Raw genomic sequence first — 18,731 nt, 5'->3', positions numbered from 1 at the left:
CTCTCTCCCCACTGATACGCTACATCAGGGATTCACAAGCCTGCATACCTACCCTCGGCCCCTGAGGGGTTAGTGCTTCACGGGGGTGGTTTTGCAGAAAGAGCCTCCTCAGAGTCCCTCCAAAATACCTTTCACTCTGACCATCCCAGAGACCACGTCCCGCTCCCTGGCTTTTCTCAGCACGAGTGTCCTGTCGTGCCTTGGACTCCCCTGGCTCTGCCTAATGCCGCAGACGTTAGTATGGACAAGAGGAGGACCAGGACATGTGAACGCACAGCCAGTCAAACTCAACTGGTCCTGGTTCTGGGGTGGGGGCACCCCGGGACAGCAAGGTTTCTCCCTCCCTGGCTGGCGGCCGCATGTCAGCATGAGGACTCTACTCACTGCTTTCAACCTAAGGCGGTGTGGGCTCCTTGGCCCCTTTCCACGGACTCTCCTTCTTGTTTTGGCTACAGCTTCATTGCGGTATAATTTACATACTACAAAACGTATCCATTGCAAGTGCACGACTCAGTGATTTCTAGTAGAGCTGTGCAATCATCACAACTCAATTTTAGCACATTTTCATGACCCCATTTGCGGTCACTTCTGGTTCCCTTTTGGCAACTGGGATGCCCGGGTCAACTTCTCCTACCGTCTCCTGGGGGAACTGACCCCCAAGAAGAGCTCAGAAGGAATTCATTCAAATGGAGAAACTTCTTTGCTGCTCCCACCAAAACCCCACTCGCGCCTATCCTGGCCCCTGGCCCCCATCCTGGCCCCTGGCCCCCACTGCAGCCTCGGCCTTGACCCACTGCAGCACTCTTCTTGGAGAGTCCGGTGAGAGACGAGGGAGGGTCGCCGAGACCTCACACACAGCACACCTGCTGGACCCTGCCTGTGAGGTGGACGGTGTGTGTTTCTGTGGGAAAAGTGGGTAAGAGCAACGCCTTGAGTCAGAGTGCCCAGGTTCAAATTCAAGTGCTGCCATTTACGAGCTACGTGGCATTTACGAGCTCCATGTCTCCTGACATGGAAAGTGGACGTCAAAATAGCACACGCTGTGGAGTTTTTGTGAGAAATAGATTACACGTGGAGACCATGAAAGTGCCTGTCCCATCCTCAGTGCTTCATAAATGGTACACATTATCGTTGGCTTGATTGGATTTTCAAAGGGGCCGTATCACTAACCCCCGCCCCCTGTACCCACACAGAAGTTGGAAAATGCCACCCATGACAGGTGCCACAGGGAAGCCCCCAGATGCTTAGAGGAAGATATGGTCGCAAAAAATGTCATATAAATGGGGAGAATTAAGGGGTAGCTGGGCCCTGGCTGGTGTGGCTCACTCGGCTGCAGTGTGGGCCCATGAACCGAAAGGTTGCCGGTTTGATTCTCAGTCAGGGCACATGCCTGGGTTGCGGGTTTCGTCCCCATTTGGGGGTGTGTGAGAGGCAACCAATGGATGCTCCTCTCCCTCTCTCTCAAGTAATAATAAAATAATAATAGTAACGAGGTAGCTGTAAAGGAGCCCTAGGAAGAGGGGCAGGATGGGAATGGGGGTGGGCAGGGGACAAGCATGAGGTGTAGGTGTGGGACGAAGCAGCTGGAGCCTGAGAGGAGGCAGGAGGGAGGGCAGGAGCACGGGGGGAGGGAGCCTCCTGACTCACCTGTACGGTCCAACATTCTCTGTTCTTCAGAGGAAAATCAACTACAGGTGCTGGGAAGCTAACAATAACAACGGGAACCTAAGAGCCACATGCAAACCTTGAGTTTCACCATTCGTCCCATCATCTTTCTGACCTTGATGTCCACCTCATCAAGAGGCCCCAGCACCATTTCGCTGTGTTCCGTTGGAGTTTCTGGCTTCTCTCCAGGGCAGCTGGAGAGCAAGCTGCCGCAGGGGCTTTGGGAGCAGTCTGTAAGAGTGTGGCTCCGCCAGCGAAGCTGCCGTCTTGCTTTCAGACGCGCCAGAAGCGGAGTCTGCTGTACAGAAGTGCAGGCCAAGGGCGCTGGCTGCCACTGGCTAGTCGGTCCTCCGACCTCCCTCCCACCGTCCGACAAATAGCCGTCATTTATAAAAACACAGCACACACTGGGTTTTAATGAGAAAATAATTGTATACTTGCATTGAATGCCTCACAATCACTATAAAACCAAAGCAGAATAATGACATTGAAGTGGTTAACATACACAGGAGAGCCAGATACAGAGTATAATATTCGAACACAGTATTGCTGCTTTTGCCCCCTCCTCCTCCAAAAACAGAAACAAAAAGATCATCTGGGTAAACAGCAACACAAAAATCAAAATTGGCAGCTCACTCACTGAATGCTTAAAATTCAGGAAATTGGTTGTCGCTAAAATTGGATATATTCACCATCTCTAAACACTTAGGCTATTTTTTTTTCAATATAGTTTAATTACATTCATTTTTAGTTGAAAAACAAAACTGCTTAATTATTTGTCTCCAGAGACAAGAGTCAACACTGATGTAGTGTTCCTCGTTCCGCTTTACATACATGTGTGCGTGCTGTGCATATATGTGGACACTGGTCGATATACTGCTTCTAGGTCATTGTCTAGGGCGGGCAGCATGCACGGGTGCGAAGAGGCGAGGAAGCTGCGTTGTGTCGTCCGAGTGGGACACAGCCTGGCCTCCCGCCACTGACAGACCCTGTTTCCATAACTCCTGGATGAGAGAGCCAAGGCATGTCAGTAGTTAATCAGCTGCGGAGGAAAGGGAACATCTATTAAATACTGCGGAATGGAATACTTTCAGGAAAGCCTTTAACATCTACAGAATCTAAACGCATGTCCTAGCTGAGAGTAACAAGCTTGTGTACTAACTGGGGACAGGGATGCCCCTAGGAGGCCGAGTTTCCTCCAAGGATCTGTGACATCTTCAGAAAGTTAAATAGGGGTTCGTTTGGGATCCCAGAGCCTAGCACAGTGCTATGTACAAAAGCAGGGGCCCAATGTTTCTTGAATAAAAAACTCAGGAGCGCAGAGAAAATCTGGCTCTTCCAAGGGAACTGCAATTTACACGTTAACAGGATTGTAAGTGAGTGGAGGGAGGAAATAGACAACAGTTACGCGGAAGGCAGTATAAGAGGGCAAGCAAATGCCAGAGAGGAAGGGGCCACAGTTAAACAGCTATGGGGCTGCAGGGCGGTCTTGGAAACTCTGCATTTGTTGCCTTATCTACACGTGGCGTGTGGACCAAAGGACCCAACGCAGCAAGTGCCTCTGGTTCAACCAGCTGGAGTCAAAGACCCATTTTTCTGCCTCTGAAGTGATCTCATGGTTGTGTGGCCTCCTAAGCACCCCTTTTGGCTGCAAACAGAGCAAAAAACTTTAGGTAAGTCCTGAGGGCGGATTCCTCTCATGAAAGATGAGGGTGTTCATTCAGGCCATGCCTACGGTCTTAACCAGACCCAGAGTCAATCCAGGAGGTGGGCAGCGTGTGTCCTGTGCAGCCCCCAGAAGCACTCTGCCCTCCTGCGGCCATCCTAGCTGCCGCCCATCTGTTCTCACCCATGTGCCTGCCTTGGGGACCATGGAAATCCCCAGGCAAAACATTCTTCCTGATTGTCCCGTTTCACCTGCCAGGACTTCTAATCAAACCCAGATCTCATTTTCCTGAGAATGTCTGTCTCCATGCCAGCCTCCCCCACTGGAAAATGAATTCCTTGCAGCAGGGATAGTATTTCTTTGGTGTTCCCAATGGCTGGTACACGTTGTGGAATATTCATCCCGAATATTCAGGGGTGCGAACCATATAAAGATGGCACCAACTGCCCACCGGTAGAATTTGGCTTCAAATTGCAGGTTCCCTTGGCAGTTTTAAAGGATCCTTGTAAGGTATCAGACAGTTCCGTTTTGACTTTGTGCCCACTGCTTGTCTGTGAATCAACTTTTCCCTAAGTCAACACTAGTCTAAAAAAGAAACAAAGATAACGTGGGTAACATCTACATACAAATTTTGTGGGGTTGCTACTTGTCAGAATAACATAGGAGAGCTTATGCTATAACAATATAAAGACAAAAATTCATGGTCGTGAGGTCTGACTTAATTATTGCTTATTTTTAAAAACCACAGTTTTAAAACAAAAAGGGAAAATAAAAAGAATGCTGGTAGGTTGTTTTTTTTTTTTCTCTCTCATAGCCAGAGCGGAGCACTTTCTCATCCAGAAATGGAGGGCACCCGATCGCCGAACGCCCTCATCCTATTGCTGTAAATGCCGGAGAGAGTGAAGCTGGCGTCCTCTGTGGTGTACTAAGCATGACTACAAAGCATGAGAATAAATATGATACTTTCCCAAGCGTCAAGTGACAAAACTGCTCACCACTCTGCAATTGTGACTCATGCAAATGCCATGTTAGGTCAACTGAATACTACAGACACTGCATCAGCGCGGTGCCTCCATATCCCTTTTCATAAAAAAAGAAATTCCCACTCACTCCTGACGCCGGCTAAGAGCTTTGGAGGAAATAACTGTCCACTCTTGTCCCATGATCATCCTGGAATTTCAATCCTGACCCACGCACGCTTGCTCACAGGCATACACATCTGATACAAACACACAAAGGTAGGTGCATGTGTGTGCATGAGCCTACACACACACACACACACACACACACACAACCATCTTTAGGATTAGTAGCTGATTCTAAGCCTGTGCTTCAATTCCTATCCTGTATTTCTCTGTATCATCCTGAAAAACGCGGGTTGCTCCACAAAAATACCCCCCCCACTTCCTTACTTCCCCTCCCTCTCTCTCTCTCTCCCTCCCTCCCTCCTCTCTCTACCTTCGTCACCTCTCTTGAATGTGTCGTTTCTGATTGATCCAAAATAATCTCATTCTTCCTACCACCCCTAAGGTCCACTTTGTCATATAAAATATAAACCCCCTTTTTATTTCTTGCCATCTGCTCCTCTGGGGCAGAGTGCACCCTTTTTACAATTATTGCCACTCTAAAAATACCCCTGCCCTCTTGAACCAGGCTGTTCCATGTGCACACGCTCTCTACATGGACATCATATTCCCCCGTCCCATCACAAAAATAGTTGTCCACTAAATATAGCTTTCGTGTGAAGAAACATAATTGTGAAAATGTAATTCTCATAACCTGCAGATCAGTCAATACTACAAGCAGACAAGGTGCTAAAGCTAAAACAGTCCATTTGGTTTGGCTTTCTCCCCCTTTCTCAACCTCCTAACGTAGAACAGATTGTGTGTGCAACAGGAAGAAACACGGTCTTAAAAATATGGATTTTATATATTGCGATCGTTAGGTGTTCCCGATTTAAAACAGTTAAAGGTAAGAGAAATGGAATCATAGTTGCCTCTTCTTGGCGAGCGGAGAGAGAAATGTTATCCGTTGTATGGCTGCTGGAGTACATGGAGTTCACCCAGCACCCCTGACGCTGAGTGACGGGCGGGAGACCAGTGCCGAGCGCGGGTCCTGTGCTGCGTAGACGGCACAAGCGTGGGCCCTGCTGCTTCCTCAGTGGCCCCATCACCGCTGTTGCCTCCCCACTCAGCGAGGCTGGGCTCAGTTCTGCCTGCAGCAACCACGCTGATTTGCTTGTAACTGCTTCGTCCTGTTGGATCAGTTGTGGGTTGGTCCAAATCCAGGTGATGCTTTGAGTCACCAAGAAAATCCTTCCTCTGTGGACTCCTGGGTGTTCGAGTGTGAGGGGTGGACTTCTTTTCAACTTGAGTTTTCATCATTGTACACTGCAGCTTCTGTCTACAGGAGGATTGTTGAGTTTGTTTGCACTTCAATAAATATCCCATTAAAATGCTGTGGTGTGTGTGGATTGCTTGGTTTCTTGGCGACCCAAGCACCAATAATGCTTCCCGGGTGGAAGGAAGTTTATTATTCATGGTCCTCTTCCTCCTGGTTGGCGTAGATCCCTGCCTCCCAGCGCAAGGCCAGTGCGCTCTTCCTTCGACTCACCCGTGTGGCCTCAAGGACCTGAAAAGAGAGGGGGGGAAATTAGGCCAAGTTCATGGATGTGAATCATGCACGCAAACAAAGTCCTCCGTTCCTTGCCTCCTCGCCCTCTCTCAACGACATGTAACGAAGGGGAAAAGGAACAGAGTGTGTGGTCTGCTGGGAGGTAGGAAGAAATAAAGGGAGGTGGGAGCTTTGCGTATACCTTCGTCTCACGGCCCGTGTTCACTTGCTATTTGACCTAGAGCCATCAATACGGATTTCATTTTCCTGAAATGTCCTACAAGTTTCTTTAAACTAGATTTGACTGCGTGGAGTTGTTAGAAAACCAAGCCTGTCCCCACCTGCTGTGAATGGGTGCTCTCTGAAGGGAACGCTCTGCTTCCGCCCCACCCAGCACAGTAGCCACTAGCCCCGTGTGGCTACTGAGCACTTCAAACAGGGCTGGCGTGGCTGGGGCACTAAATATTTAACTTTAACTAACTTTCATTTAAATATCCTCATGGAACTTGTAGTGACAGCACAGCTACGGATAGTCTTCGTCACTTTGTAAACAAGCAGACCAGAGACCGAATCCAAACAACTGGACCAGTGTGGAATTCAATCCCTTAGGCTTTGTGAATCTTGATAAGGTATGATCCTATGTATATCTTGACAGTCTACTTTGGCATAATTAAACTTCAAAGAGGTATTAAATGGGGGGGGGGAATAGACTTTCAGGCCAATGAAAAGCAATCGGAGCATTTTGAGGCAACTCGAAGGCCATGGGTGCTAGCGGAAAGTGCAAGGAAGCTGACAACATCAAGGACGCGTCAGCCCACCACCGTCAGGGTAGGGCCCCTCCCTCCGGCTCATGAGAATGAATAGTCTATGGGCTCCTGAGGGAAACTTCGGCCAATCTGTTCCAGCTTTGGTTTGATCAAGATGAGGTCCAGATGAGTAACATGTAACGTTGCCAACGTAGGAGAAATGGCTCCGTGTCATTGCCACGCCACCAAAAAGCAAACCCATGCGTGCCAGCCGGTCAGTTAAATTATGATGGCATTAGCTCAGGATGTGAAGTTTCTGATTTTAAAGAAAAATCCGGCAGAGCCAACCCTGGATGGCTGTCCAAACAGCAATGAAGGCTTTGATTATAATCAGAACCATCATTTTGGCAAGGACAGGGATGCTGGCAACTCCAGAGGAGCAAGGAGGTGCAGGTGACAGGCGGTGCTGGCAGCCCAGGCACGAGCGCATTCTGGGGGTCCGTCTCGACCTGCTTCTCTGCCCCTCTGGCAAATTAATAGACTTCACAGCAGGGCCAGCTGGCCCCGACGTGTAGGACACAGTCATGTCACCCGAATACGTGCTCACTGTCAGGCATATAAGCCATGTCATACAGTGTTTTGTGTGTCAGCATATCGTGGCCACCTACTCAGAATCTAGGAGTAAGATGTCAGTAGGAAAAAGCATGCTTGTAAACCTGCCGTAGTTACAAACGGAGGATTCTCGTGCTCTGCGCACGGTAGCATGGCTCAGAGAAGCAGGGCTGGACCGGACACTTGGAAGTCCTGAGCCTTATTTCTGGCTCTGGAACATGCTGCTGTTGTTCACGGTACCTTGTGCCTCAACTTCCCTCACCTGTAAAATGGACGGAGCACCACCCTACTTCATAGGATTTCCCATGAGGCAGTGCTGACTCTGAAGTCCAGGCAGCTCTCGGTTTAAATCCTAGCGACTATGTCATCCTGGGGAAGGTTACCTCTGTGCCTCAGTTCCCTTCTATGTATAGTGGGAACAAAAAAACCAAACAAACCGCAGCACAGAGCTGGCCTGAGGAATAAATGGGGCACTGTATGGGAGGCATCCAGCAAACGCTCCCCCTGCAGAGCAAGTTCTCAAACAATGATTATTTCTATCATCTTGGGAAGGGGCTTTATAAACTAGGAAGTAGTATTAGATAAAAGGCACTTTTATAAGGCTCTCTGTACTTTGTAAAATGGTCATCTGTTCACTTTGCACGCACAAACTGAAAGATGTATCTAAGAGTTAAAAATACATCTAAGCTTCTAAAAACCACAATTAGACATTGAGAAAAGTACATGTAATGATACTCTCAATATTCGTTTTATACCTTATGAAGGAAAATGACTGATAACAATCAACTTACATATATATAGTTAACTGTAATTTTGGCTAAATAGGGAGATTTTAAAAATATATCGCGTTAGTCCTGACTGGTGTGGCTGAGTTGGTTGAGTATTGCCCCACAAAGTGAAAGGCCACCTGTCCAATTCCAGGTCAGGGCACATGCCTGGGTTACGGGTTCGGTCCCCGGTCAAGGTACATGGGAGAGGCAACCAACTGATGTTTCTCTCCCTCTGTCTCCCTCCCTTATCCTCTCTCTAAAAAATAGTCTAAAAAATGTTTACTGTGCTATAGGTTAGCATACCAATTTGAAGAATAATTTTACAGCATGTAGTGAATGTAAGGATATCTAAGCCCTGTAACCCGTACTTCTATTTCTAGGTATAGCGAGAAATACTGCACAGGTGCACACAGAGAGATGTATAATAACACTCAGCAAAGCGTTGTTTGTAATGGCAATAATGTAGGTTTTTCAGAGAAGAACCTACATTTCCCTCACTGGGAGAATAAACAAACAGTGAGATGTTCCTTCCATGGAATACTACACAGCAGTTACAATGAGTGACCTAGAGCCCAAAGTCTCAATATGGACACATCTAAAAACAACGCAGACAAAATAGAGTCAGGAGTACAGGATACTACAACATCATGTCATTTAGGGAAAGTTCTAAAACATGCAGAACTGGAACACTGTTTACATATATGTAGGATCAGTATAAAAACATGCATGGAGCTGATGAACACCAAACTCAGGAGCAGTTGCCTCTCGGGAGACAGTGAAATGGGAACTGGGAGAAGTAAGAGGAGGGCTTGAGTTCTAGTTGCAATATTCTTTTTCTTATGAAATATTAAGCAAATATTGTGGAATGATGAGAATGGACAAAGCTGGACAGTTGGGCTTTGTTATTTTACTCTGCCATGGTCCCTGGCACATTGGGATGCCTGCTCCCGACATCCCTGGCACATTGGGATGCCTGCTCCTGACATCCCTGGCACATTGGGATGCCTGCTCCTCAAAGTCCCTCCGAGGCATCAGGGACTTTGTTTCGCTGTCTGATCTGTTCTTGGGACCGAGAAAAGTACCTGACGCATAGCAGGTGCTCAAGAAGCTGTTAACGGAGCAAATACCTGAACGATTCTCTTTACGATTCTGTGTATTTGAAGTAATTCTTTTAAACTAGAAATGACACAATGCTCTAGACATAAACATATGAAAAACACTGTGCTTCCTCCGAGCAAAAAAGAGAAAACATGAAAAAATGGGGAAAACGAAAAAGTGCTTTTCCACAGCACAAGTTGGTGAAATCTGTATAAAAGGGACTTGCAGGGAAATGGAGACTTGGGGGGAAATTCAATGCTTTAAGAAGCTTCCAAAACAAAAATACAGATTGAGCAACTGGGGAAAAGGGAAGCTGGCAGCGTTCACTTCTGGACTAACATAACCTAAAGCTATGGCACGAAGCTCTCCGGATTTGCATTAACATGGACTCGATCCTCTGGAGGCGCACTGTTTGCTACCCAGACTAGGGAATATTTGCTATCAGTGCCCGAAGAAACTATACAAAAAAATCCACTGGTTGTGCCCTCTAGTGCAAACATCTTCCAGATCCACGAGCAGGGGGACCCCACCACACGGCACAGCAAAGCACAGCGGGGCGCATCCTTGTTGCCTGCGTGCCAACATTCTGAGGCAGGAGGAAAAAGACACGGAGACAAACTGCTTTCTTGTCCTTCTCATTCAACCCACTGGGAAATGGCAAACCACAACAGCATGCACTGGGGCCAGGCATGCAGGAAGACCAAGACAAACAAGTTGAACAGTACCTCGGAAGTCACCTTGCAAGACAGTAACTTAGAGGTGTACTGGCAGAGAGGGAAAAGACCAGGGTTAGTACATGGCACAGAATACCCCCGGCTGGGAACCGGCACCACACCGGGGCGGACAGGAGGGGTGACACCAGGAGACCATTAGACACCCACGCCAAGACTTGCTTCATCTGATATTAATTTATTTGAAGTCTGTATCTTTTGGAGCAAGTAGATACCCCATTACCAGTTAATAAAAATATCAGATAAGCCATACTTTGTTAATTCAAGATTTGTTGCTTCCACGGTTCTGTGCTTTGAATTAACAAGATCCCCCACTCCCCCACTATGCAACCAACCGGATGCCCACAGCAAGGTCCTTGGGGGCCCTTTTGGAAAAGCCAAGGAGCCTTTTCTCTTCCTGTAGGGTTCTCTGAACCCCAAAGCAGTCTTGTGGCCTGTTTTCCCATAACAAGGAGACCCTAACTACAGATAAACGTTGCTTGAATGAGAGCCTCGTGGAGCCCCAAACCTAAGGACGCCTCAGGAAACCACAGAGCCTCTCCTCACTACCTCGGAGGCCTGGACAAGTACCTGTAGGAACTAAAATGATCCTTTAGTTCCTATAGGAGACTAAACGTCACTGTAAGAAAAGCTCAGGGAAAAAAAAGTCCTGGGTATGGGAAATGAGATACAGTGACCAACTGTGGACAGCCCCATCTAGATTCCTGGCAGTGACCTTGCACTGACACTACTAAGGACGTTGGAGGCATGATGGGTTGTTGGCATTGTAGCCATTGAGATCACAACGTCTGGGATCACTGCTTGCTTCTTATGTGCAGCACTTACAAATTAGTTCTGTCATCGCTGGGCTGATGGCCAGGAGCGGACGAATCTGGAGCTCTCCCCTTCTCTGCACCTCCCTAGGGTGCGAGGGAGAGCCCGGGAGAAAGCCAGGCGGCACCCAACATCACCGACTGTGGCTGAGCTTCTGCAGAGCCTGGGGTAGAGGGGAACCGGAGGCGGACGGGCTCCTTTCAACCACTCAGTGGGATCATGGCCACAACCCTCCAAGGCTGTCCTGGTCTAGAGGAAAATGCGTGCCAGGAATTCTTAGACAATTGGTAACTGCTTGTCCCCAGCTCTGACTCAACCCAGGAGAAGCAGTGAGGCCTCCTCTCATTCCCAGACAGGGCGGGCGGGCTGAAAGTCCTCTAGGCACCTGTTCCCAGGGCAAGAGGGAGAGAACACAGGAAAAACCTACCAAGAATAGACCCTGTGCTAGAAATGAGGGCGGGGCTGAATGCCCAGGAGGCTGGAATTTGGACTCAGGTCAGCATCCCTGCAGTCAAGAAAGGGAAAGCAATCCACCAAGTTCAAGGGCATTACTGGCTCAAGAACCCACCGTCTTCTGAGGCTCGGGTCAAGTTGGGGGAACAACTGCCAGAAAACCAGTTGCCCAAATATCCTTTTTCTGCCCGGCACCTAGAAACCCTTTAGGACCCTATGATTCACCCGTCCAGTATGTGTTGTGTGATGGACCAGAGCTGGCCCAGGCCCACATAAGGGGGGCATTTCCATACAACATTTTCAGATGAGAGGGCCCCACAATAGGAGCGGGGCTGCAGCATCTGGGTGTGCGGTGAGTGCCCTGCGCAGAAGCACCAGGATGAGGGAGGGGATCGATGGGGTTGAACTCAGCCCCCCAACTCCACTCACCGACTGTGACGGTGTGGCTGCGGCAGGGCTGGGTCCTCACAGGGGAAACGAGCACCTTTTCCTAATTCTCACACAGGCCCCGAGTAGGCTGCTAAACGGCCCAGGGTAAGGTGCGGGGTGGAGAGAGCAACTCTCCTGCCCCTACATACCCAGGAGGCCCATTAGTATGTGGGGCCTGGCCGAAGCCTCGAACACTGGGATCCTCATTGGTGACCACGCCACACGGAACAAGGAAGCCAGCCCAGGTGGGCACAGCCTCTGCACTCCAGCTCTGAGACTGTAACCAGGGTGGCCATTTGGACATAACTTTTTGGGAAAAGGGGCTTTTCCTGGTTCTTCGTCACTGACTTTTTTTTTTTTTTTGCAAAATGAACAGAATACCCACAGAGGACCCAATATCACCGATATACTGACTCCCGGGTCGATGTTCTGAGAGAGAGTTCGTGGTTTCACTTTCCACCTTCTGTCATTCTGAGCCCTCACCTTGTTCCTGGCGGGAGAGGGACAGCTCAGGTGCATGAAAAGCCCACCGGATATTGTGCAGTGTCCTCCACCTCATCCCTAGGCAGGGATTCCGTGAACCAGAGGCCTCCCTGCCTGTCCTGCATCTGATTTTCCACCACGTGGGAGAATGCAAGGGCCCTGAGCTGGAGACAGGACTCCTGAGACCACGGCTGCTCTGGGGGGTGGGGCTGGCGGGGCTGCCACACCTGTCTGGCAGCAAGGGTCAGCTGTCACAGGTCGGTTGGCGGAGGTGACTCGTGAAAACCCCAGGCACAGCTCCCCATCTGGTTCCTCTATCTTCTCTTCTGTCCTTCATGCCCGTGAACCCCACTGTTGTCTAGTGTATCGCTGTGCATGCACCCCAGTCACCCTATTTTGTTTCTTAAGTCTGTCTTCTCCTTAGGAAGCACGACAAATAAGAACTGTTTTTGTTCAGTTCAGAAAGAGCTTCACTTCCTATGGACAAACACATGGTCAGTCCTGGTCATGTGGGAGGGACTTTTTGGAAGGCGTGACGGCAGGCGGACCCACCGGTGTTGGTGCCAGGGTGACACTGGACCCAGGTGAGACATGGGAGGTCCTCAGAGGGTGGGGGATCTCAGAAGCCAGCGTTTGCCCAGAGAATAGCTAGTGTGTGTGAACGGAGCCAGAGCAGAACTGCGGCTTCTAGGGGCAGGGAAGCCAGTCACACAACTCGGGCACCAGGCAATCCATCTGCTCCTGTTTAGGATCCTTCTGGTATCCAAGACAGTTAAAGGAGGGGCCACGGATCAGCTGGGAAAACAAATGAAGGCTCGTTCATTTGTTACGTACAGGTAAACGTCAACATGTTCTCCAGTGATGAACGCAGACACATAGAAAAGATCCCTGAATCAAGAGGCATAACAAACGGGGTAACAAGGGGCTCTGATCCTGTACTTGCTTTAGAAGCAATCTGAGTGTGCTTTTTCCAGATGCGGGTCTCTTAAGAGGGCTGCAGTGAACTGAATAGATTTTGTTCTGTTCTTTTCTGTTCCTAAGAACTTTCAACAGCAAAATTGGTTTTCTTGCAATATCAATAACGGAGCCAAACACTTGGCTCTGAATCCTAGATCTGGGGATACTAACAACTTGATTAGCTAGTGGGTTTCCTTATGCAAAATGTGTATTTACGCAAAAATAGAGCCAGAAGGCTGCCACTTCATTGCATACAAGAAGAGCGATCAGTGTATCGAAACTCTGATTCGGAGCAGCTGCCCTAATGCAAGGGGGCGGGGGAGTCCAACCTGGCTGGCTTTCGCCAGGTGGCTGTCTGGGTGTCCGAGTTTGCACAAAAGAGGCGTCCAGCCTCTGCCCACGAAATGAGTTAAGAGTGGGCTCTTCACCTCTGTGTGTAGGCTTTCCCTCTAACATCTGCACATCAACACAAAAGGCACATGTAGAGGGCGCTTGGAAAACATGCACCGGCATGGTGCACATGCAAAGTGGTTCCATGTGTTCTGCCTCCTCCACTCCAGATGCCAGGGGCCCGCTCAGCCCACCCCCACAAAGCTGCTGATGCCGGGTGTGGAATTACTGGGGAAAAGAAACAGCCATTTTCCTAGCAGGAGGCTTCAACATGGTCGCAGGTTCCAAGATTCCTAAAATGTAAACTCCATATTGTAAGTGGGGCTGCAAAGAAGGGCCGGCTGATGTGACTTAGTGGAGAGAGACAGTCCTGTGGGCTTGGGGAGGAGCTCTGGCGATGGGAAAGTCTGCAGCAGCCACTGGGGGCCAGGCATGTCCCAAGGTGCGATAAGAAACCAGCCCAGCCAGGCTCCAGCCTAACAGAGGAGCTGGGTGCAGATGCCAAGGAGGTAGGTAGAGACTCCAGAGACGGCCTGGGAGACACCGAGAGCACCGTCAGGTTGCTATAGGCGTGTTTGCTTTCTTTACCGCCAGATATTTTGAAAGCAACATTGAGTCTCCAATGCAGAAATTCTTTAACTCAGTCAACCAGCGTATGAAAGGCATTAAGTCAGCCTGGAATTCTTACTGTGAACCCCATAGCATTCAAGTTTAAGGTGACCAAATAATATGTCACCCAAACTGGGGCACTTTTTAGGAGTGAAAGGGGACACTATTAATAATGACACCAGGACAACAGGCATAAACCAGGACTGTCCCAGGTAAACAGGGTGGCATCCTCCACTAAGCCAAGCTATTTGTGACCTATGTGTAACTGGGGGGAAGACGCAGTCACCTCAATAAATGCTAGGGGACTGAGGCCAGCAGACTCCGAGGAGGTTGGTGTGGATCCCTGCGGCTGATCCCTGGCTTGTGGCTGTGCAACGACAGTCCTTAGGTCTCTCATTGGAGAAAGAAACCACAGAGCAGATGATTTCCTTCAAGGTCAATGTGAACATCATGTGCAGCCTTCAGGGTAGCCATGTGGTTTTTAACGGTCATTTTAAATGGCTCTTTCCTGCCAAATGGTACAGAAGGCTTGGTAACAGCTCCAAACTCACTTAGTCTTTTGAGTGCTGAGTAACATGTCCAGGGACTGCCCACAACCAGCGTGGAAGGAATACTATGAAGTACCGCCATAGTTCTCGAGGGAGACATAATCCTACAGAGCAGGCCAGTGATGGGAGAAATCAGCTCCCTGGTGCCTGGGGGATGACTTCAGGGTCCTTAAGTCCTCCTCCCAGGCTTGCATGGTGTCTTTCCTCCCACTGAACATCTCACACCAGTGGGCTCGAACTACAGCTGGCAGCAAAAAGACCCATCCCTGGCATGACCAGTGCTTTTGAGAAACGAGGCGAAACCCCAACCCCAACTCCAGGCATATTGAACCACACGTGTGAAAATCTGTTTTGGGGCCACAATGCTGGCCAACACCTGTATGCACATCCGTGCCTGAGCCGGCACACCGCACGCCACGCTACGTCCGCCCTCGGAGAAGTGAAAGAGGAAAGGAGAAGAAACTTACACTACTATCATCCATTCTCTCGCGCCTTTTAGATTTGTGTGTCTCATAGTCTTCCATGAGGGTCTGCATCAGATTCTTGGGCCGCTGGGATCCGGCAGCCTCTTCGGGGGCTAAGTCAGGCTGCGAGCTGGGGCCTTCAGGTGTGGGGGATGGAGGAGGTCTGACTTTCTCTATTTTCCCTGCAACAATACGAACAGAACACCCTTTCTAAGCTTGTCTGCTCGTGACTGCTTTCAGAAAGAGCAGAAAGCTGGCAAACAAGCAACCCTCTGACACAGAGAGCGGTGCTAGGACAACGGTACGTGCAGGACATCTCATTACAGGGACCAGAGAATTTGAGGATAATGGCACAAACCATCCAACAAGGACCTCAGGGACCCCAGGGCTGAAACGTCAGACCCAAGAGGCCCGTTGGGCACTTTACAAATATAAGTCAGACAGACAGACAGACGTGGGTTCCAGTTGTTCTGGGACATGTATTCTATGACAGGTGACAGAATTAGACTGTGATGTGATAAGTAGCATCTTCCAGCCTTAGAGACCCACTTCTTAGAGATGAAGAAAATGGAGATTGTGCAAAGGAAGGGCTATGCTGGGGTCACTGGGAACCAGTGACGGGGCCCAGGTCCCCTGGTTTCCTCGCCGGGCTCTTTCTTCTCTGTCAAAGGCCACCAGCTATCACCTGACCTGCCCAGGCTTTAGGCATGGACGGCAGTACAGTGCTGTAAAACCTTTGAAGGGAAACCGGGTTCGCTCTCCCCAGGTGGCCCCAGTCTTGCACAGGCCGGCTTCATTCATTCACCCTACCTGCCCGGTCCTCGAGCATCTGGGCTGGAGGCCCCTCCCGTCCCCCAAACCCCAAGGACTGGACGCCCACAGAGACAGCATGGGTGCCGCAGAGGAGCTGTGCACCAGCCCGGGGACAGGTGAGGTCTGACCTTTGGAAATGCTTTACGGGAATTCTCAGATGGGGAGGGACTCCCACGGAGACCCTCTGCCTTCCTGCCTCTCGGGACATGCCTGGGCCTGACTTCTGGCCCATCGAGCAGTGGGTTTTATCGCCACAGAGCCCCAGGTGCACCCCGAGATGCATCTCCTGGTGCCCCAGTCAGGGTTGTTCCAACGACGGCCTCTGCGGGAGACAGAGGGCCCGTGAACAGGGAACGTGGAAAAGCACGTGGAGGAAGTGGGGCCATTCGAGCCCACCGTTTGGAAGCCGCGACGGTTGGACTGAAGACCCGCCTGGCCCCTTCCGGTCCCCAGCTCAGGGGACTCCTCTTTCTCCGTCTTCTCCCCCAGACCTTTAACTTGGGAACTGCCTCGCCGAGCCCGACTCACGAGCGAAGCCTGGGGTGCGTGTCCCCTCGGGGGCTGCTCTAGCCCCTTTCTGGGCGCCGCTGCTTTCGATGGGAGGTGGAGAGCCCCCGAGAATTCAGCAAACCCAGGTTTTCATTTCTGCTTTCCCAGGAACCAGCCATGCGGTGGGCCATAGATAATCATTTAGTACTCCCACGCTCATCGCCTCAGTTCTCCCAGCAAGAAAGTGAGGAGTTTGGGAGAAGCTGTCTTTGAGGTCTCTTCTGACTCACACATTTAGCTATTCTATCAAATATATTTGGCAAGAAGAGCAACCCTTATTGACTTAAAGAAAACACACAGCCGTCACATTTGACAACGAGATGGGATGTGGTTTTCAATACACAGAATGGAGGCCTCTTTCTGCAAGAGCCACCGTTACATGAGCAACTTACGGAAACCCGTTGCCTTGGCCTAAATTACCCGGATCATTTACAGAGAGTCCTCTGATATTAACAGCAAGGTAAAAAAATATTTGCGTTCCCATATTCACTAGCAACAATTTCTATTTTTTTCTTATGGAAATTAAGGAATGCTCTAATGCCTCCCCATCAACTCCATTAAACACTTACTGAGACTTTACCCCACCTGCTTCATCTATCCTTCCTTTCTCCCTGACCCCGCTTCCTAATACTGAAATAGTTTAAAGTAAATGCAGACCTCGGGGTAACATCACCTCTGCATAATTAAATTATAGCTCTGCAACTTCAGATTAACTTTTTGAATGAAGGTTTGAGAAAGGACACCGCACTGAGGTGAGCGTGCAAGCCCTGGAGCCGGCCTGCTTGGGTTTGAACCCGCCACTTAGCAGCCAAACAACCTTGGGCAAGTTACTTACTGTGTGTCTCTCTCAGGTCCCCCACCTGTAAAGTGGGTGTGATGATAGAGGAACCTACCCCATACAGGTGGCATAAGGACTAAGTCAAGATTCATAAAGTTAATACTTAGAACAGCAAGCATCCAATGTATCCAGTTTCTATATATATTTGGAATCTCAAAGAATAATGTCTGTAGAATGAGAATGAGTAATTTCGTGGATATGCTGCATAAAATGTTTACAGTTCTTCTGGAACTAGAAATAAACACCGAATTGCCAAGGCTGGTCATCACAGTTTACCAGTTGACCTCTTAAGTGTCCAAATCACCTCCCAGCAGCCAGGCCTCCAGCCTCCAGCTTCTAGAAAACATAGTCTACCTTCCCCGCCTCACCCTTGTGCACATGCCACAGTTGGTCCCCTGCTCCACAGCACTCGTTTAGACTTCTGTGAAAGCTCTTTCACCTGCTGGCTTGTACCGTATCTTTCTGTTTAAGCTTCTCTTCTCAGTTAAGCTGTAAGGTCACCTGAGGATGGGGACCATTTCAATCATCTATGAACGAACCCCTTAGTTCATCTGTATATGAACTCCATGAAGGCAGGACCTTGTCTGCCCTGGTCACTGCTGGATCACAGCACCCACTGTGGTATTGGGCACAAAGTAGGAGCTCAAGTTTGTTGAGTGAACCAGTGAGCACATGATGAAATATACATAGCAACCTCTTATTAAATGCTTGTGGATAGGGATGGAATTCCCAGTACACAGTCTGAGGAAAGAAAGAGTTTAAATGTCTTCACCGAAGTGTTTGAAACGGAACAGTCTCAGTCTGCAGAATCACAGGCCTAGTGGCTCTGTAGTTATAAGCAGCACATTGAAACGGCACTTCATGTATGGGCTTCACATCACTCGGTCCTCCCAATAGCCTTGGGGTGCAGTCAGGGTGGCTACCACGCCATCTGTGAACGGTTCGGACCACGGAGGCTCGGACGCTAAAGCCAGCCCAAGTTCCATCAGCTAGCAACCATCAGAGTTAGGGCTGGTCTGGGAGCCAAACCGAGTTATTATGGCTAAATTATACTGAGGGGACGTAGGCTGAAAGAGAACTGGAAAGAGGGCAAAGGGTTAATAGAGAGAAGTGGTTAACCGTTAAACATGAGAGACATTTCCTGCTTACTTCTTTGTATTCTAGCAAAACCACCCGTCCCTAGAGCAAGTTTTACCACTTACAGACACTAGAGGTCACAGGAGTAACAGGGAAGAAACGCTGGGTTAGCAGGTCCAGAGCAGCTGCTTCCGAAGAGAAAGTAGCTGAGAGGTCTCTGAGAGACCCGGAGACACCAAATAACCAAGCCCACTTCAGAGCCTCAGGCAAAGCTGTCATAGATCCCCAGAGAAGGAAGGCACGGCACCCCATCCCCTTGGTATGGGGGTGGGGAGCGGGGGCAGTCGGCTCAGCCAGGCTTCTCTGCTGGGCCCTGTGATCTGCAACACCTCCCCTCACGCCCGCCA

The 18,731-nt window shown here is 49.6% G+C and overlaps 1 protein-coding gene across 11 annotated transcripts in view; it reads right to left on the bottom strand.

The window, feature by feature from the left end:
- Positions 1-2,077: 2,077 nt before the first annotated feature.
- The window catches only part of PALM2AKAP2 (PALM2 and AKAP2 fusion), a 411,865-nt gene continuing 395,211 nt past the window's right edge, over positions 2,078-18,731 (bottom strand). For 9 of the 11 annotated variants that reach the window (XM_036022031.1, XM_036022035.1, XM_036022033.1 and 6 more), the window contains 2 exons: positions 15,051-15,229; positions 2,078-5,962 (listed from right to left, as the gene is read on the bottom strand). In XM_036022031.1, the coding sequence (XP_035877924.1) occupies positions 5,864-5,962; positions 15,051-15,229 (278 nt within the window). In that variant the 3' untranslated portion in view covers positions 2,078-5,863. Of the gene's footprint in view, positions 5,963-9,895; positions 9,935-15,050; positions 15,230-18,731 lie in introns of all 11 variants that reach the window. The other 2 variants (XM_036022040.1, XM_036022034.1) reach the window with 2 other exon arrangements.

The sequence above is a fragment of the Phyllostomus discolor genome, chromosome 3 (assembly GCF_004126475.2).
Source record: "Phyllostomus discolor isolate MPI-MPIP mPhyDis1 chromosome 3, mPhyDis1.pri.v3, whole genome shotgun sequence".
Classification (NCBI taxonomy): Eukaryota; Metazoa; Chordata; class Mammalia; order Chiroptera; family Phyllostomidae; genus Phyllostomus; species Phyllostomus discolor.
The sequence above is the reverse complement of the archived record's forward strand: the minus strand, read 5'-3'. Positions and strand labels throughout refer to the sequence as shown.